Genomic DNA, 15,798 nt, shown 5'->3' on the forward strand with positions numbered 1-15,798 from the left:
GTAAACCTAGGTCTTTTCATGTGTTTATGGTTGCTTTACATGATAATATTTCACCTGTCCTGTTTATTTAACACTTTAAAAATCAGCAAAAGGGTTATGTAAATAAAATTTATTATGAAACAAAAGGCAAAAAACTATTATGTACATCGTTTAGTCCTATTCAGTGTCTACTCAGCGCTTCTTAGCTTGTCTCTTGTATTCATTAAATGGAGCATCTCTTGTTACCGTCCAGCAATAGTCTGCAAGCATTGACGGGCTCCATTTGCCCTGATAACCTGCCAGGAGATTCCACTGCTGTAGTCTGGAGCCCAACAGCTCTGCCTTACTCTTGGGTAGTTCCAAATCCCTGACAAGGTCATTCAGTTCACCTTGTGTTATGAGGCGTGGTTCAGAGGAGGAGGATGGCAGAAAATGTGGGTAATGTGACATTGATGGTTCAGGACCAGAAGTTTCATCCTCTTCCTCGTCTGACTCAAGTGAGAATGATTCTGGTGCATCAGGAACCGGCAGTCCTTCTCTGTGGGGTACTGGGCGTATAGCTGATGGAATGTTTGGATAATGCACAGTCCACTTTTTCTTCTTGACACACCTTTCCCAACTGGAGGCACCGTGCAGAAGTAACAATTGCTGGTATGATCTGTTGGCTCTCTCCAAATCATTGGCACTGCAAAAGGCATAGATTTCCTTTTCCGGTTCAACCACTGGCAAAGATTTGTTGCACAAGTGTTGCAGCATATGTGTGGGGCCCACCTCTTGTCCTGATCTCCAATTTTGCAGCCAAAAGAAAGGTGATAGGCTCTCTTAACCATAGTGGTTATACTGTGCTTTTGTGAGGCAAAAGTCACTTCACCACAAACATAGCAGAAGTTATCTGCACTGTTCACACAAGTACGAGGCATCTCTGCTCACTTTGGCTAAACAGAAATGTGTCCCTTTGCAAAATCAAACACTGACAAATAAGAGAGCATGACACTATGATATCTAGAGCTGATATAGGGCAATTTGTTCAGCAGAGCGATGTAAGCTTCGTTATGATTGCATCATCCATGACTTCTAGGAATAACATGATGCAATTCATATCATGTATGATGCAATACCAGCTTCAGATTGCATCATTCATTGTTTTGCCTAAAAAGCAAGTACTGTCCAAACCCAGTCATAGATTTATTCATAGATCCAGTCAAAGATGTATTTTAGTCATTTCTGGTTTAAATTGAGATCCCTTCCCTTTATAACTCACTTATCCTCCGCCATTCCCAAGTCAAGGGTCGTATATACTGACGCAATAGCATATCTTGAAAACTAGAGCCAATCAACAATTTTAAGCATCATTTTCGTTCTCAGTGACCCAGAATTAGTAAAGTTGGACTACATTTTTTTCAGAAGCATTTTGGCTGTAGAGCAGTGTTATTTGCTCCATTATATTTCCAGGTACTGAAGTTAAGAAAAATCAAGACCAATCAGTTTTTCTTTTTTTTTTTTAAAGATTGGCACTATATTCACTCTTCTTCAGTCCTCTGGAATCTCTCACATCTTCCCATGACTTTTTGAAGATGGCACAGATATCGCCTCAATCAGCTCCTTGAGTATTCTAAGATGCATTTTATCAGGCCCTGGTGACTAGAAGAAATTGAACTTGTCTAAGTAATTTTTAACTTATTCTTTCCCTATTTTAGCCTTTGATTCTGCCTCATTTTCACTGGCATTCATTATGCTAGACGTCCAATCGCTACTAACCTTTTGGTGAAAACTGAAACAAAAAAAACGGTTACCCACCTTTTAGTAACTGTTGCTCTTCGAGAAGTGTCGTTCATGTCCATTCAAAGTAGGTGTGCGTGCGCCGCATGCACGCCAGCCAGAAGATTCTCCCCTAGCAGCATCCGTAGGGTCGGCACTGGCACCTCCTGGAGTGGCGCCACTACGGCACCCTATAAAGGAGCCCGCCGACCCTCCACCCCCTCAGTTCTTTCTTGCCGGCACTCCGACAGAGGGGCAGGAGGGTGGGTATTGGAATGGACATGAATAACACATCTAAAAGAACAACAGTTACTAAAAGGTGGGTAACCGTTTTTTCTTCTTCGAGTGGCTGTTCATGTCCATTCAAAGTAGGTGACTCACAAGCCTAACCTTAGGTGGTGGGGTCAGAGATCACTGTGACTAGAATACTGCACGACTGAAAGCTGCATCATCCCTAGCTTGGTGCGTGATGGTGTAGTGTGACGAGAAAGTGTGGCTGGAGGACAACGTGGCCGCTCGACAAATCTCCTGAGTCGGGATCTGAGCCAGGAACGCCGCAGAGGAGGCCTGCGCCCTAGTGGAGTGGGCCGTGACCGGAGGGACAGGGGTCTTAGCTATGCAGTAGCATTTCCAGATGCAGGTCGCGATCCACGAAGAGATTCGCTGAGAGGAGACCGGGATCCTCTTCATCCTATCCGCCACTCAGTGAAGAGCTGAGTTCAGCATATAAATGGCTTGGTACGCTCGATGTAAAAAGCCAAGGCCCTGCGGACATCCAGGGAATGTAATCTCCGCTCCTCATTGGAAGAGTGTGGTTTCGGATAAAACATTGGGAGAAAAATATCTTGACCCATATGGAACTGTGAGACGACATTGGGTTGGAAAGCCGGGTGAGGTCTAAGTTGGACCTTGTCCTTACAGAAGACAGCGTACTGGGGCTCGGATGTTAACGCCCTGAGCTCTGACACCCTCCTGGCTGAAGTGATCACCACCAGGAAGGTGGTCTTATGCAAGAAGTACAACAGGGAGCATGAAGCCAGAGGCTCAAAAGGAGGTCCCGAGCAGGCGGAGAGGACCAGATTCAGGTCCCAAGCAGGGACCAGCTGACGAACGTGCGGAAATAGCCTGTCCATACCTTTGAGGAAACGCCTGACGAGTGGGTTCGCAAACACCGAGGTACCAGCCCCCCTCTCCAGGATGGAAAGCCAAGATGACCGCCAAGTGAACACGAATCGAGGAGAAGGAGAGGCCCAGTTGTCTGAGGTGGAGCAAATAGTCTAGAACAATGGGATTGGGACCTCCAGCAGATTGTGACCTTGCTGACCCGACTATATGCAGAAGCGCTTCCATTTGGCCAGGTAGGTGGCCCTAGTTGATGTTTCCTACTACCGAGCAGCACTTGTCTGACCTGCTGGGAGCACTGCATCTCCACCGGGTTCAGCCATGGAGCATCCATGCTGTGAGGTGAAGGAACTCCAGGTTTGGGTGGCGGAGGGAGCCCCGGTCCTGTGTGATCAGGTCCAGGAGCAGGGGCAGCGTCAGGGGCGCCTGAACGGACATGTGCAGGAGTGACATGTACCAATGTTGGCGCGGCCATGCCGGAGCTATCAGGATTACCCGTGCGTGGTCCCTGCGAATCTTCAAAATCACCCTGTGTATTGGGGGATCAGAGGAAAGGCATAGAGCAGACCAAATCCCCAAGACTGTAGGAAGGCGTCCAACAGAGACCCGACTGCGGCCCATGAGGGAGCAGAATCATCGACACTTTCTGTTTTCCTGCGAGGCGAACAGGTCTAACCGGGAAAAGCCCCAGAGCTGGAAAATTGAGCGTACCACGTCCCATTGGAGGGACCACTCGTGACTCCGGAATGAGTGGCTGAGGGTGTCCGCCAAACCGTTCTGCTCCCCCGGAAGGTAGAATGCCGTCAGGTGGGTAGCATTGTGGATGCAGAAATCCCATAGCGCGAGGGCTTCCCTGCACAGGGGAGAGGAGCATGCACCCCTCGTTTGTTGATATAAAAGACTGTCGATGTGTTGTCCGAGAGGACTGAAACACATCCGCCAGCCAGGTGGGACCAGAAGATCAAACAAGCCAGGCGAACCACTCTCAGCTCTATGACACTGATATGCAACTTGAGGTCCTACAGCGACCACAAGCCCTGCGTTCTGAGGTGTCCCAGGTGGGCTTCCCAACCCTGATCTGAGGCATCCGTTACCAGGGAGAGGGAGGGTTGAGGGGCAGCGAAGGGGACACCCATGCACACTTTTTGCGGGTCGAGCCACCACCACAGCGAGCTTAGCACCAAGTGGGGAATGGACACTACTGAGTCCAAGGGGTCCCTGGTCGGGCGATATACTGTCGCTAACCAGGACTGTAGCGGGCGAAGCCAGAGTCTGGCATGGTTTACCACATAGGTGCACACTGCCACATGACCCAACAGCCAGAGGCAGACTCGCACCATGGTAATCGGGGTGCAGTGCAGTCCGAGGATGAGCTCGGAAATCACATGGAACCTGGATTCTGGCAGGTACACTCAGGGCCGGCTCTAGCCATTTCGCTGCCCCAAGCATGGCAGCACGCTGCGGGGGGCACTCTGCCGCTCGCCGGTCCCGTGGCTCCGGTGGACCTTCCGCAGGCATGCCTGCGGATGCTCCACCGGAGCCACGGGAGCAGCAGACCCTCTGCAGGCACGTCTGCGGGAGGTCCACCGGAGCCGCCTGCCACCCTCTCAGCGACCGAAAGAGCGCCCGCCACGGCATGCCGTCCCAAGCACGCACTTGGCGCGCTAGTGCCTGGAGCTGGCCCTAGGTACACTCTGCGTGGGTGGAGTCCAGAACTGCTCCTATGAACTCTATTCGTTGCATTGGACACAGGGTGGAGTTGGCTTTGTTTAAGAGGAGGCCGAGATTGAGAAAGGTCCGCCTGATGAACGACACCTGGGTCTCCACTTGCTCCTTGGAGCGGCCCTTTATGAGCCAGTCGTCCAGGTAGGGGAATACTTGGATGCCGTGCCTGTGCAGGAAGGCCGCCACGACTGCCATGCACTTCGTGAAGACCCTGGGAGCAGCTGACAGGCCGAATGGGAGCACCATGAACGGCAGATGGGCGTTGGCCACGACAAACTTGAGGTACCAACGGTGTCGGGGAATTATGGCAATGCGGAAATAAGCATCCTTTTAAGATGAGGGCAGCATACCAATCTCCTGGATCCAGGGAGGGAATAATAGAGGACAGGGAGACCATGCAGAACTTGAGCTTTTGTACAAACTTGTTTTGCCGCCGCAAGTCTAGGATGGGTCTCAGGCCCCCCTTTGCCTTCGGTATTAGGAAATTCCAGGAGTAGAAGCCTTTGCCCCTGAGCTCCCAAGGGACTTCCTCCACCGCCCCTACCTCCATGAGGGAATTCACTTCTTGACTTAGAAGTTGCTTGTGAGATGGGTCCCTGAAGAGGGACGGGGAGGGGGGCTAATGGGGTGGGAGGGAGGAGAGCTGGATAGAATAGCCCCTCTCTACCGTGCGGAGCACCCAGCTGTGTGACGTGATTCAGGAGCAGGCACAGTAGAAGGGGGTCAGACGTGACCCAAACGTAGGGGTAGAAGGATCGAGAGTCTCGATAGGTAGGTCGCCCTCGACCACACCATCAAATAGGGGGGTCTAGGCCCTGATGGTGGTCTCGATTGACCAGACGCCTGGCCGGAGGGGTGGCGTTGGTGACGGCTCCTGCCATTTCTGCCCCGCCTGCGTCCCACCTCCTGGCGAGTCTGAGGCTGGTAGGTGTGTGGGGCTGTCTGCAGCCTAAACTGCCTACGCTGGGTCACAGGGGTATGCAAGCCCAGTGAGCGAAGTGCGGCCCGCGAGTCTTTTAGGCTATGCGGGTGCTTGTCCGTCTTTTCTGACAACAACATCTGCCCCTCGAAGGGGAGGTCTTGAATGGTCTGCTGGACCTCATAGGGCAGGCCCAAGACCTGGAACCAGGCTCCCCGCCGCATGACCAGGCCCGTGGCCAGGGTGCATGAGGCTGAGTCCGCTGCATCTAGGGCAGCCGGGAGAGAGGCTCAGGAGATCAGCTTCCCCTCCTCCACCAGGGCCAAAAACTCCAACCTCGAGTCCTGGGGAAGGAGTTTACTTCCCAGTAAACTTCGACATGGCCGAACACGTGTTATGACCATATCGGCTTACAATTGCCTGTTGGTTGGCAATGCGGAGCTGTAGGCCTGCCGTGGAGTACATTTTTCTGCCAAAGAGGTCAAGTCTTTTAGCATCCCTGCTCTTTGGTATTGACCCCTGAAACCCTTGACGCTCCCGTTGGTTGGCCGCATCCACCATCAGGAAGTCCGGGGGGGGTGGGGGGATGGGTGTACAAGTGTTCATGCACTTTATAGGGGACAAAATAGCGCAGCTCCATTCTCTTGGCAGTAGGGGCCAGTGAGGCTGGCGTTTGCCATAAGGTGAGGGACATATCCGCTATGGTCTTTATCAGCAGGATATGGTCTTTATCAGCAGGAGAGCCACCCTGGATGGCCTTAAGGGAGCCAGGATGTCTACTACAGTGTCCGCGCCCACCTCTATTTCCTCAGCGTGGATTGCGAGGCTCTGAGCTGCTCGCTGGAGCAGTTGTTGGAGGATTCGAGTGTCCTCCAGGGCCAGTGTCGCAGCTGTGCCCGAGACTGCTTCATCCAGGGAGGAAGACGAGGAAATTACATGGATCGGCCCTTCCTCTGGTGCGTGCAATCCTTCAGGATTCTGCGGCACATGGTACTGTGGTTGCGGGGCCGGTTCCGATTCTAAATGCAGCATCGTGACCGGTACTGGGGTCGCCAATGAGTGGCTTGACGTATCGGGCGGTGGCTGCTGAGCCCGAACTGTAGCTGCTGCTGGTGCCGCTGCCCGGCTAGGGGGTGCTGAACTTGGATATGGCACATCCCTGCCCGGTGCCGGTGCCGGTGGAGGAGGCAGCTGTGCCAGGGCCACTGACGCCAAGGAGATCGAGGCCAACCTTGATTGAGGACCAAACGCCTGGTCTACCAACTGGTGGTAGGCCCAGGGGGTCCAAAACGGCCACTGCGAGGGCGGATGCCATTGCTGCTGCCACTGTGGGTAACGCTGGTGGCTCGCCCCCGAAACCGATCTGCTCCATGACCAGCCAGAGCAGGAGTCTGCCTCTGACTCTGAAGTCTCTGAGTACGAGGACCTGGGGGGGAGCAGCACCCGGTGCCATTGGAAAGCGGTGCTGAGGCAACGGAGAGCCTCTTATATGGTCCAGTGCCGCCTTAGCGGTGTGGGGAGGGAGGTGACAGCATGGCCGGCTTTCCCCTCGATTGTACTGGGGGACGAGCAGCGGTAGGCAACTCCGTACAGTGTGGGGAGGCCGGCACCGGGAGTCCCATCTGGTCTGAGGCCGACTTGAACACCTCCGGTGTCGAAGGGAGGCGCAAATCTCTGCTGAGGTCTGGGGATCTAGGCTGGTCCGGACTCGACTGCCCTCTCTGTGGTGCAGGAGTCGATGGAGCAGCCGAGGGCTGAAGCCCAGCCTGTCCGCTTGCACCCGTGGATGGCATTGGCTCAGGTCCTGGTGAGGTGACTGTTCCCCCAGTGGCTCTCTCTTCTTAGCAGGCACTGGCGATAGTGAACGGTGCCGCACTGAGGCCAACTTCCTATGACTTGACTCCGTCCAGTGCCGGGTTTTAGACGACTTGGGCTGGGCCCTAAGTCCTGATGCCGGTGCCAGGGTGCTCTGCACCGAAGAAGATGTGCTGGGCACTGCCTCGGCTGGTTCCGGGTCCAAGGGTGGCAGCAGGGCAGCCTCCCATCAGGAGGACTCTTAGTCTTTGAGAGTTCTCGGGCGGAAACCTCTGCATATAGAGCACCGGTCCTTTTGGTGGCTCTCTCCGAGGCACCTCAAACAAGCAAAGTGCGGGTCACTCTTGGGCATGAATTTCCCACAGTCCTTGCAGAGTTTAAACCTGGGGGACCCAGGGTGATGAAAACTTGGGGGGGACCCCCCAACTACCAAGAACTATATACAATGATCTAAGTAAACTAACTATATCGTAACTATATACACGAACTATACACAAGCATAGGACACTGCTAACTTGCTATGCACAAGAGAAGTTCCAGCTAGCCGTCACCGGTGGTAGGAAGGAACTGAGGGGGTGGAGGGTCAGCGGGCCCCTTTATAGGGTGCCGTAGTGGCGCCACTCTAGGAGGCGCCAGTGCCGACCCTATGGATGCTGCTAGGGGAAAATCTTCCGGCTGGCGTGCACGCAGCTCACGCACACCTATTTTGAATGGACATGAAAAACCACTTGAAGAAGAAGTAGTCATTTAGCACTTCTGCCATTTCCACATTTTCTGTTATCATTCCCCCACCCCTCATTGAGAAACAGTATCCAGTCCTTTGTCTTCCTCTTGCTTCTAATGTATTTGTAGAATGTTTTCTGTTACCCTTTATGTCTCTTGCTAGTTTAATTTAGTTTTGTGCCCTGGCCTTTCTAAGTATGTCCCTCATACCTGAGTTATTTGTTTATATTCATCCTTTATAATTTGACCTAGTTTTCACTTTTTGTAGGACTCTTTTTTGAGTTTCAGATCACTGAAGATCTCCTGGTTAAGCCAGGGTGATCTCTTGCCATATTTCCAATCTTTCTTACATAGAAGTGTGTGTATAGACAAGCTCTCCAAGAGCTGCACTTGAGAGTGATATTGTAATTATGCATGAGACAGGAAATGTGATGGACCATCAACAGAACTGACTATACACACATGTAAAAAACAAACAACAACAACAAAACAACCAACCAAAGTAATCTTAGATATTTTGCTAAATAAACAGGAAATTGTTTTTCTCCCATAGAGACAATTGAGGGATATGTTTCCAAACAGTATCAATTCATCAATATTAATGCCAGATTCCATTACGTAAATGTTGTCACTGACTGACAGGTACAGAAAAGATATACAAACATAGAATACCAGGCTCATATATAAACTATGAACTCTAATACGGATGCTAAGGCCAGATTCTGACATTTTTACTTAGTACTATTCTCGGAGTAAAGTACTATCAATGTGAGTAAGAGTGGTGAAATCTGGCCATGACTTATTAATTTTCAAAAACAATATTTGAATAAATTTTACTCTGTACAAGTAACACCTCATTAAATCAGTACTTTTGATTTCTCTTGATTTGACATTAGCTAACCTGACAAGGACTGAAGAAGACATATATGCTTAAATTTTAGAAGGCACAGAAGAAAATAGATCACATTAGTAGCTGTTTTTTTGGAGAAGGAAGAAAACATTGCTAAAAAGATACAAAATGCAACATATTTAACATTTAAGGGCATTATGTATTTGTGGCTACGATGTCATAGTAGCCACTTTCCATTCACGTTTCCAGTTTCTAAAAACCACCCATTAACCAACATACCAAAATCTGTTGGATGCACAATATGTATTAAACGTTCCCTTTACAGAGGGAGCTGCAGGTGCTCAGCAACTCTAAAAAAAAAATGTCAACTTATTTTTGCCTAGTTCCACATAAGTGGATTTAGGTCCTGAGTTATAGGCACCATCATTTGACAGTGTTGGCTGTAGTGGTTTTAAGATCGGTTACACTTGAGATTTTCTAAAGGAAATCGTTGAGCAGTTTTAAATTCAGTGGGCCATAGCAATTTGTCGACTTAATAAATGTGGAAAGAAAGATTATCAGGGTACTGTAAATTAAGCTCTTTCAACCTTTTCATGTGCATTGAAACCATTTCCTAAGATGACTAAAGGCTTGATAAGTACACAGGATTTGGCTGAATATAATAGATTTACTGGGCTGGAAAGCTACATTAACTGCTAAGGTCATCTATCTGATGTTATTTCACTGTGGGAAATAATCTTAAATCACAGAAAGGTCACTTGAAATTGCCATTATAGCAAATATGTCTAAATAAATGTGAATTTCTTACAATATTATTTCCTATCATCAATGAACATTTCTTAATAACCTAGAAGAAATTATATTGGGCTCACACATGTCTTTGAATTCTTCTTGACCTTTATCATTCAATTTCCATCCCTGGCCTTTCCACTTTGGATGCAACTTTTGCATAAACTTGATTTACAATGAGGAAACCTAGTCCTGTTAAAGCACTGAGCGCTAGAACACAGTCACATTCTTCAAAACACACAGACAGGTTTAAAAAAGGACCTAGAAGGGTATGTCTACGCTACAGCTGAGAGTGAGTCTACCAACTCAGGTAGACAAACTCATACTAGCTTGGCTAAAAATAGCAACGTGACCATTGTGACGTGGGCAGCAGCTCAATCTCAAGCCCATCTGATCCTGGACTTTGAGCTCTAGTGGCTAGCTTAAATCTTTTCTGAAGCTGCAACATTCACACTATTTTTAGCATGCTAGCTTGAGCTGAGATAGCATGAGTCTGTCTACCCAGGCTGGTAGGCTCGCTCCCAGCTGCAGCATAAACATAACTGAAGGGTACAGACTCTTCTGAAATATGAATTTGTGAGTCTTGAGGTAGTGATTACAGAATCTAAAACCATGTTTTTCTAACTGTGAAGTTGGTGTTCTGGAGAGATTCTCGCTTCTTCTTGGAGAGCTGCAACAAAACGCAGATAAAATTTGACAGCCCATAACTATCATAAGGAATTTACTGCCACAGGTTACCACTGAGCTTAGTAAACATCAAAAAAGACTTAAATGCTTGTGACAAAGTTACAGGAATGGTAACTACCATTACACTAGCTTGGATACAGATGACCCCTGCTTATGTCGGGAAGAAGTTTCCTTTGAATTATATAGTACTGCACAATAAGGCACCGTATTAGTATTTTTCACCACCACTTAGAACATATAGCCTTCTTCTACAACAACTCATATATTCCTAACAAGGCTGGGGGATGGAAACGTGCAGCATGAAGTAGGCTGAATCATAAGAAGAAATTTATAATCAACAAAGAAAATTAAAGAATTGCTCTTATCAGATGTTGAAAGTTATCTTCCCAATTGGTACTATTTTTCTCTCTTCAAACAACAGGAAGAAGACTTTATCTTTAAAATTTTCAGTATATATTTATATCTACATCTACATCTTATCTTAGGGGAGACATTTTACGGCAAATGTGAGAAATTTCGATCTGAAAGAAAAGCGAAAACTATAGGCAGCTAGTCTGCCTGATAGCTCCCTTAACCATGTGGAGTAACATTTCACATTTAAAAAGGTCAGTGTGACACAGTGACCTTTGGTGCCAATTGGCAGAGGGCATGGGGTGCATAAGGGGATTGGTGTCTACGAGTCTGGTATTTACATACTAGTTAACTGAAAAGTGTCATGTAAGATCTCTAATGAAAGCTTGTGTCACACTGATCATCATAATCATTATGAAATGTATATACTGATAATACATAAGGAGTTATGTATATACACTGAAAATCATGTTCTTAAGGTCTGAGTTAAGGCAGGTCACCAGAAGATGATCCACCTACTCCTGCCAGGCAGGAGGAAAGAGATGTCTATTCCTCTTTGTCTGGTCATGTGTGTACTGTCTGTTTCGCAATGGAAGCCTGTCTAGAGTCTGAGCTGAATGTTAATCAAGAGATTGTAAAAAACAAGAAAGAAGCACACAGGAAAAATCAACTAGCGGAAAGAGTTGTCATCCTGTTTATATGTCATGAGAATGGATTTTTGGATTATAGCTGTAGAGACAGAGACAAACTCTGAATCTTTCGCCTAGGAAGTAAGCTGACAGTGGGGTTGCTTTATGAATGGAAGATCACAGCCAAACCTGGTTGTAATATGCTGGAAGGATTTTAGGTGAGCTTTTACTCTTGTAGCATAATGTCCTATTAGTTAAGTTTAGGCTCTAGTATGCACATTATGGTTTCATTTTATGTGTAACCTTTTGTTTCCAATAGCTCTGCTTGCTATCATTTGGATCTCTGTTCTTTGTTAAATAAACTTATATTTGCTTTCTCTATGAAGAAATTTAAGTGCTGTGGGCTAAGGTGTAACCAGTAAACTTCCTTTGGGAACAGCCAATCTGGTAATTCTGTGAGTATTCAGTAGAGCAGGGGCAGGACACTGCAGGGGAAGCTCAGAGGACTTGAGGGTTAGAATACCTGTGAAGAGACAATAAGGCCTGAGTAGGCCTGGAGGGGAGTGGTTTTATTGCCAGTAGCTAGTGGAGTCACAGAGCTGACCCTGACAGGCACAGACAAAGTTTCTTCATGCGAAGGGCAGGAGATGGCGAGGCGCCTCCCAACCCTGGGTATCCCCAGGAACCATCACAGGTCACATGGGAGTTATTATTATTCCTTTTGTATTGCAGTAGTGCCAACGAGTCCAAGTCATGGACTAAGACCCTGTTCTGTTAAGTACTAATCAAACATAGAACAAAAGCCCCCAAAAGACCCAGCTCCATCTCCATTTTGGCTGATCCTCTCTAAAAGCAAGACATCTGTATGAATGTAATAGTTGTGGGTAGTGTCAGAATTTACAGACATGAAGACTGCAGCATCAGTTAACCACAGAACCAGAACAGCAAGGGCAGCAGCAATTCATCCTTTCTGATACTGGAATTTAGTTTCCATGGTGCAGTCCATCTTTCACCTCTTTGCTAAAAGTGCCACAAAGGATCCTGGCTGTAGCTTTCAGACATGGACTGAAGCTACCAATTCATTGCACAAAGGTTCCCAAACAGCTGTGTGATAGGAATTATGTTTGAGAAAGGGTTTTCAAAGGAACCTATGGGAATTGAGTGCCAAACTCCTACTGAGCTTCTTCAGAAAGCCCAAGCTTGGACACTGCTAACCCTGGGGTGAAGTGGAACTGGTCAGCCAGGATATGGAACCTTTCATTTTGTTTAACAAACATCTGAACAAGGAAGTCCCACCCACCTCCTAGTAAAATTTTAATGAAATGCACCATTCACACTATCACTTTCTCCTTCTGCCAAATTTTGTCACTCTGATATATTCCTATTCTAAGCTGTAATGCCATCGGAGCACAACATGAGAGTTCCAGAAAAAGGCAGTTGTCAGAATCCAAGCCCAGTGGTCATGGCATTGGTGACACGACAGAAGACAAAGACCCAAATACCATGGATTACCCAGGGGCTTGAAGTACAGGGTCTTGTAAGTTTCAACAGGACAATCTCAAAAGCATTTCATTAGACTAGTGGTCTCCAAACCTTTTTGATCGCGCACCCCTATCAGTAACAATTTTTTGAGCACGCACCCCCTGCTGCACACCTCCAAGGATCCTCTCGTGCACCCCCCTGTGGTGCACGCATTCCACTTTGGAGACCACTGCTTTAGACTATTTTCTCTGGGAAAATGTTTCCAAGAATGCTCCATGCCATAAGGTCTGATGCTGAGAACAAATATATAGTTAGCAAAGCACCTGCTCTGACAGAAGATGTGGTATTTTTTTGGCCCATTACACATTGTGGAAAGGGAAATGGAGACAGAACCCCTAACAAGGCCCCCTTCTCTTTATAAGGAGAGATAAAAAGATTCCACTGGCTGCCTCAAACAGGCTAGGAGTGGAAAAAAGACAGCCTACTGCTCTCTCCCAGCTCCCCCACTTGCGTGGGGACAGGAAAGAAGAACTCTCCAAAAAGGGAATAGGATGATTAGAGCTGGGCAAACAGTGAAGATATTTTTCTTCAAATATTCACTCTGATTATCAAATGAGCTGGCTTTGGCTGCATTTGTACCCTTTTGCATCGACCTTCCAGGAATAGTTGCACACTTAAGTTTCACTGGCATGAACATTTCAAAGCTATATGCATAGAAATCAAAATTTAAATTCAAAACCATGGAAAGGTGCACGAAGTGCTGGTGCACTCATTCAGCCGGGGAAGAAAAATAATATCCTGTACTGTATCTGACCAACCACAATTAACTTATACTCATACATGAATTTCTCATAGAGAACTGTTCACAATCAAATTGACCGAGTGTTAAAAGTTTGCAAAATATTTGAAAAAAAAAATCACAATTGCTTATAGATACAGAACAGAAAAAGATTCAAGATTCATTGACTAAACTATTTGCTCAGCTCCGAAGTTGACCAAACAGCAAAGAATTTAATCCTAAACCAGAATTACCACAACTATGTCAGATTACCAGTATAAAGTCTTAAGTTTAGGAACCACATATGTTTCAGATCAACTCTTAACTATCATTTCAGCACAGTGGATGGCGAGATCTTTTAATGACCAACATTCAAACCTACCTTAAAACTTCTCTAATGAAAAAGTCAACATTATTTCCAGAAATTGTAGAGCAATTCAAGAATGGCAAACAAAGAACTGAAAATAAAACAAAGCCCATGCAACAATACAGGCCCCATTCCCAAGCACACACTATTATGATTAAAAAAACAGTGCAGATAGCAAGCAAGCACACAACATCCATGATTCCAATTGTTCATCTAGTCAGTCGAGAATCATTAATTAAGAAAATGACCCTACCTGTAGAAGTATGAACACCCCCTAACTGTGTTGTGAGTAAAATGTTCCTGAGTCTTCTCATTTCCAAAGTCCTCTAGAGGATCTGACCACAGGATATCACACATAGGTCCATATGCAGGTGGTTCCTTGAATCGATCTAACTAAGAAAAATAAGACAGAAATACTAACTTTTTACATTTTATTATTTAGGAAGTTAGAAATATACATAGATTGAATACTAACTTGTTAACATTAGGCATCCAGAAAACATCCATAAAAAACACATTAGCGATAAGACTGTATTTCAGGGACTGCCAAACTGAGGCCCAGAGCATACTACAATTTGAGTCCCAGCTGCTCTCATCTTTAATATGGTGGATACTTGGATAACAATGGAGCTGGCACCAACAGCGTAAGTGAGTCATATCTCTGCATTTAAAAGAGGAGGAGGACAGATGCATTTTGTTCCATTCTGTGCAACTGAAGTGTGCTCTTTAGTTCCTGCCCTGCCGTGGGCAAATATTGGGTGACCTGCTGTATTTTAGGACTAGTCATCCATCATGAAACTTGACTAAAGGAGCTAGGGACTTTTTAAAAGGAAAATGACAACAGTCATACCAGAACAAATTTCTTTCAATTAAGATATATCGAATATAAAATTTTAAAAGTACTGAGGCAATGTCTCTGCACTGTAGCAACTTGCTGCGATTCTCTCATAGCTTTCATTAACTTCTACTTTAACCTTATTTAGTTGCAGCAAAGAATCTCTCTTTCAGAATCTCTTAAAAATTAGCAAATTATACAGTCATACTGCAAACAAGACAAAGCATAAAAACTAGGACAAACATTAAAAATTGATATTTTTCAGCACAAAAGCTATATATAAGCACCCTGTAAAAGATATGTTTACAAATCAGTCTGACAAGGCTATCAAATTCTCCACTCCGTCTAGGAAGCGAAAGGCTTTGTCATTTTTCCACACTCAATTAAGAAGTTTTTATTGAGACAGCCTCTGCATTTCTACCTTCACATGCTCATCATGAAATATTCATCACAAACCCACACTTCTAAGTTGTTTCAGATCTCTAAATAATTCATATCTTTGTTGTAACTGTAATACATCAAAATAAAACAACACACATTCATAATTATGAAAAAACCTGCTGATTGGCAAGGATGAATAGACTTGTTAATGAAAAAAATTCTGAAAATGTTAATCACTCTAACCTGGAATTTAAGCATTAAATAATTTTAACCTACCATTTTGCTATGCTGTGAAAACAACAAATGTTTAGGAAGAGAGTATTTCTGTTTAATCTAAACTTTAGCTGGCAAATACAGCTTTACATTCATTACTTAAAATGCAGATAATGTTTTAATCAAATTGGTGTAAATGAAAAAGCTACTACTAATGTATATATTTCTCACCATGATACAAAGTACTCCTGGCTACTATAACGATTTATTTAGTAGTTTCAAAGAATGGAAAAAATTACGTATTTTTATTTGCCAACCTCCTTCAACAAGTGTTACAAATGTAAAAATCCCTAAGTTTTAAAAGTAAAATGAAAAATATTAACTTTGAATGGTTT

At 45.8% G+C, this 15,798-nt stretch overlaps 1 protein-coding gene across 2 annotated transcripts in view; it reads right to left on the bottom strand.

The window, feature by feature from the left end:
• PPP3CA (protein phosphatase 3 catalytic subunit alpha) overlaps positions 1-15,798 on the bottom strand; it is a 334,558-nt gene that overhangs the window by 67,606 nt on the left and 251,154 nt on the right. For both annotated transcript variants that reach the window (XM_030564446.1, XM_030564445.1), the window contains exon 6: positions 14,228-14,367. In XM_030564446.1, the coding sequence (XP_030420306.1) occupies positions 14,228-14,367 (140 nt within the window). The remainder of the gene's footprint in view (positions 1-14,227; positions 14,368-15,798) is intronic.

Source organism: Gopherus evgoodei, chromosome 5 (genome assembly GCF_007399415.2).
Source record: "Gopherus evgoodei ecotype Sinaloan lineage chromosome 5, rGopEvg1_v1.p, whole genome shotgun sequence".
NCBI lineage: Eukaryota > Metazoa > Chordata > Testudines > Testudinidae > Gopherus > Gopherus evgoodei.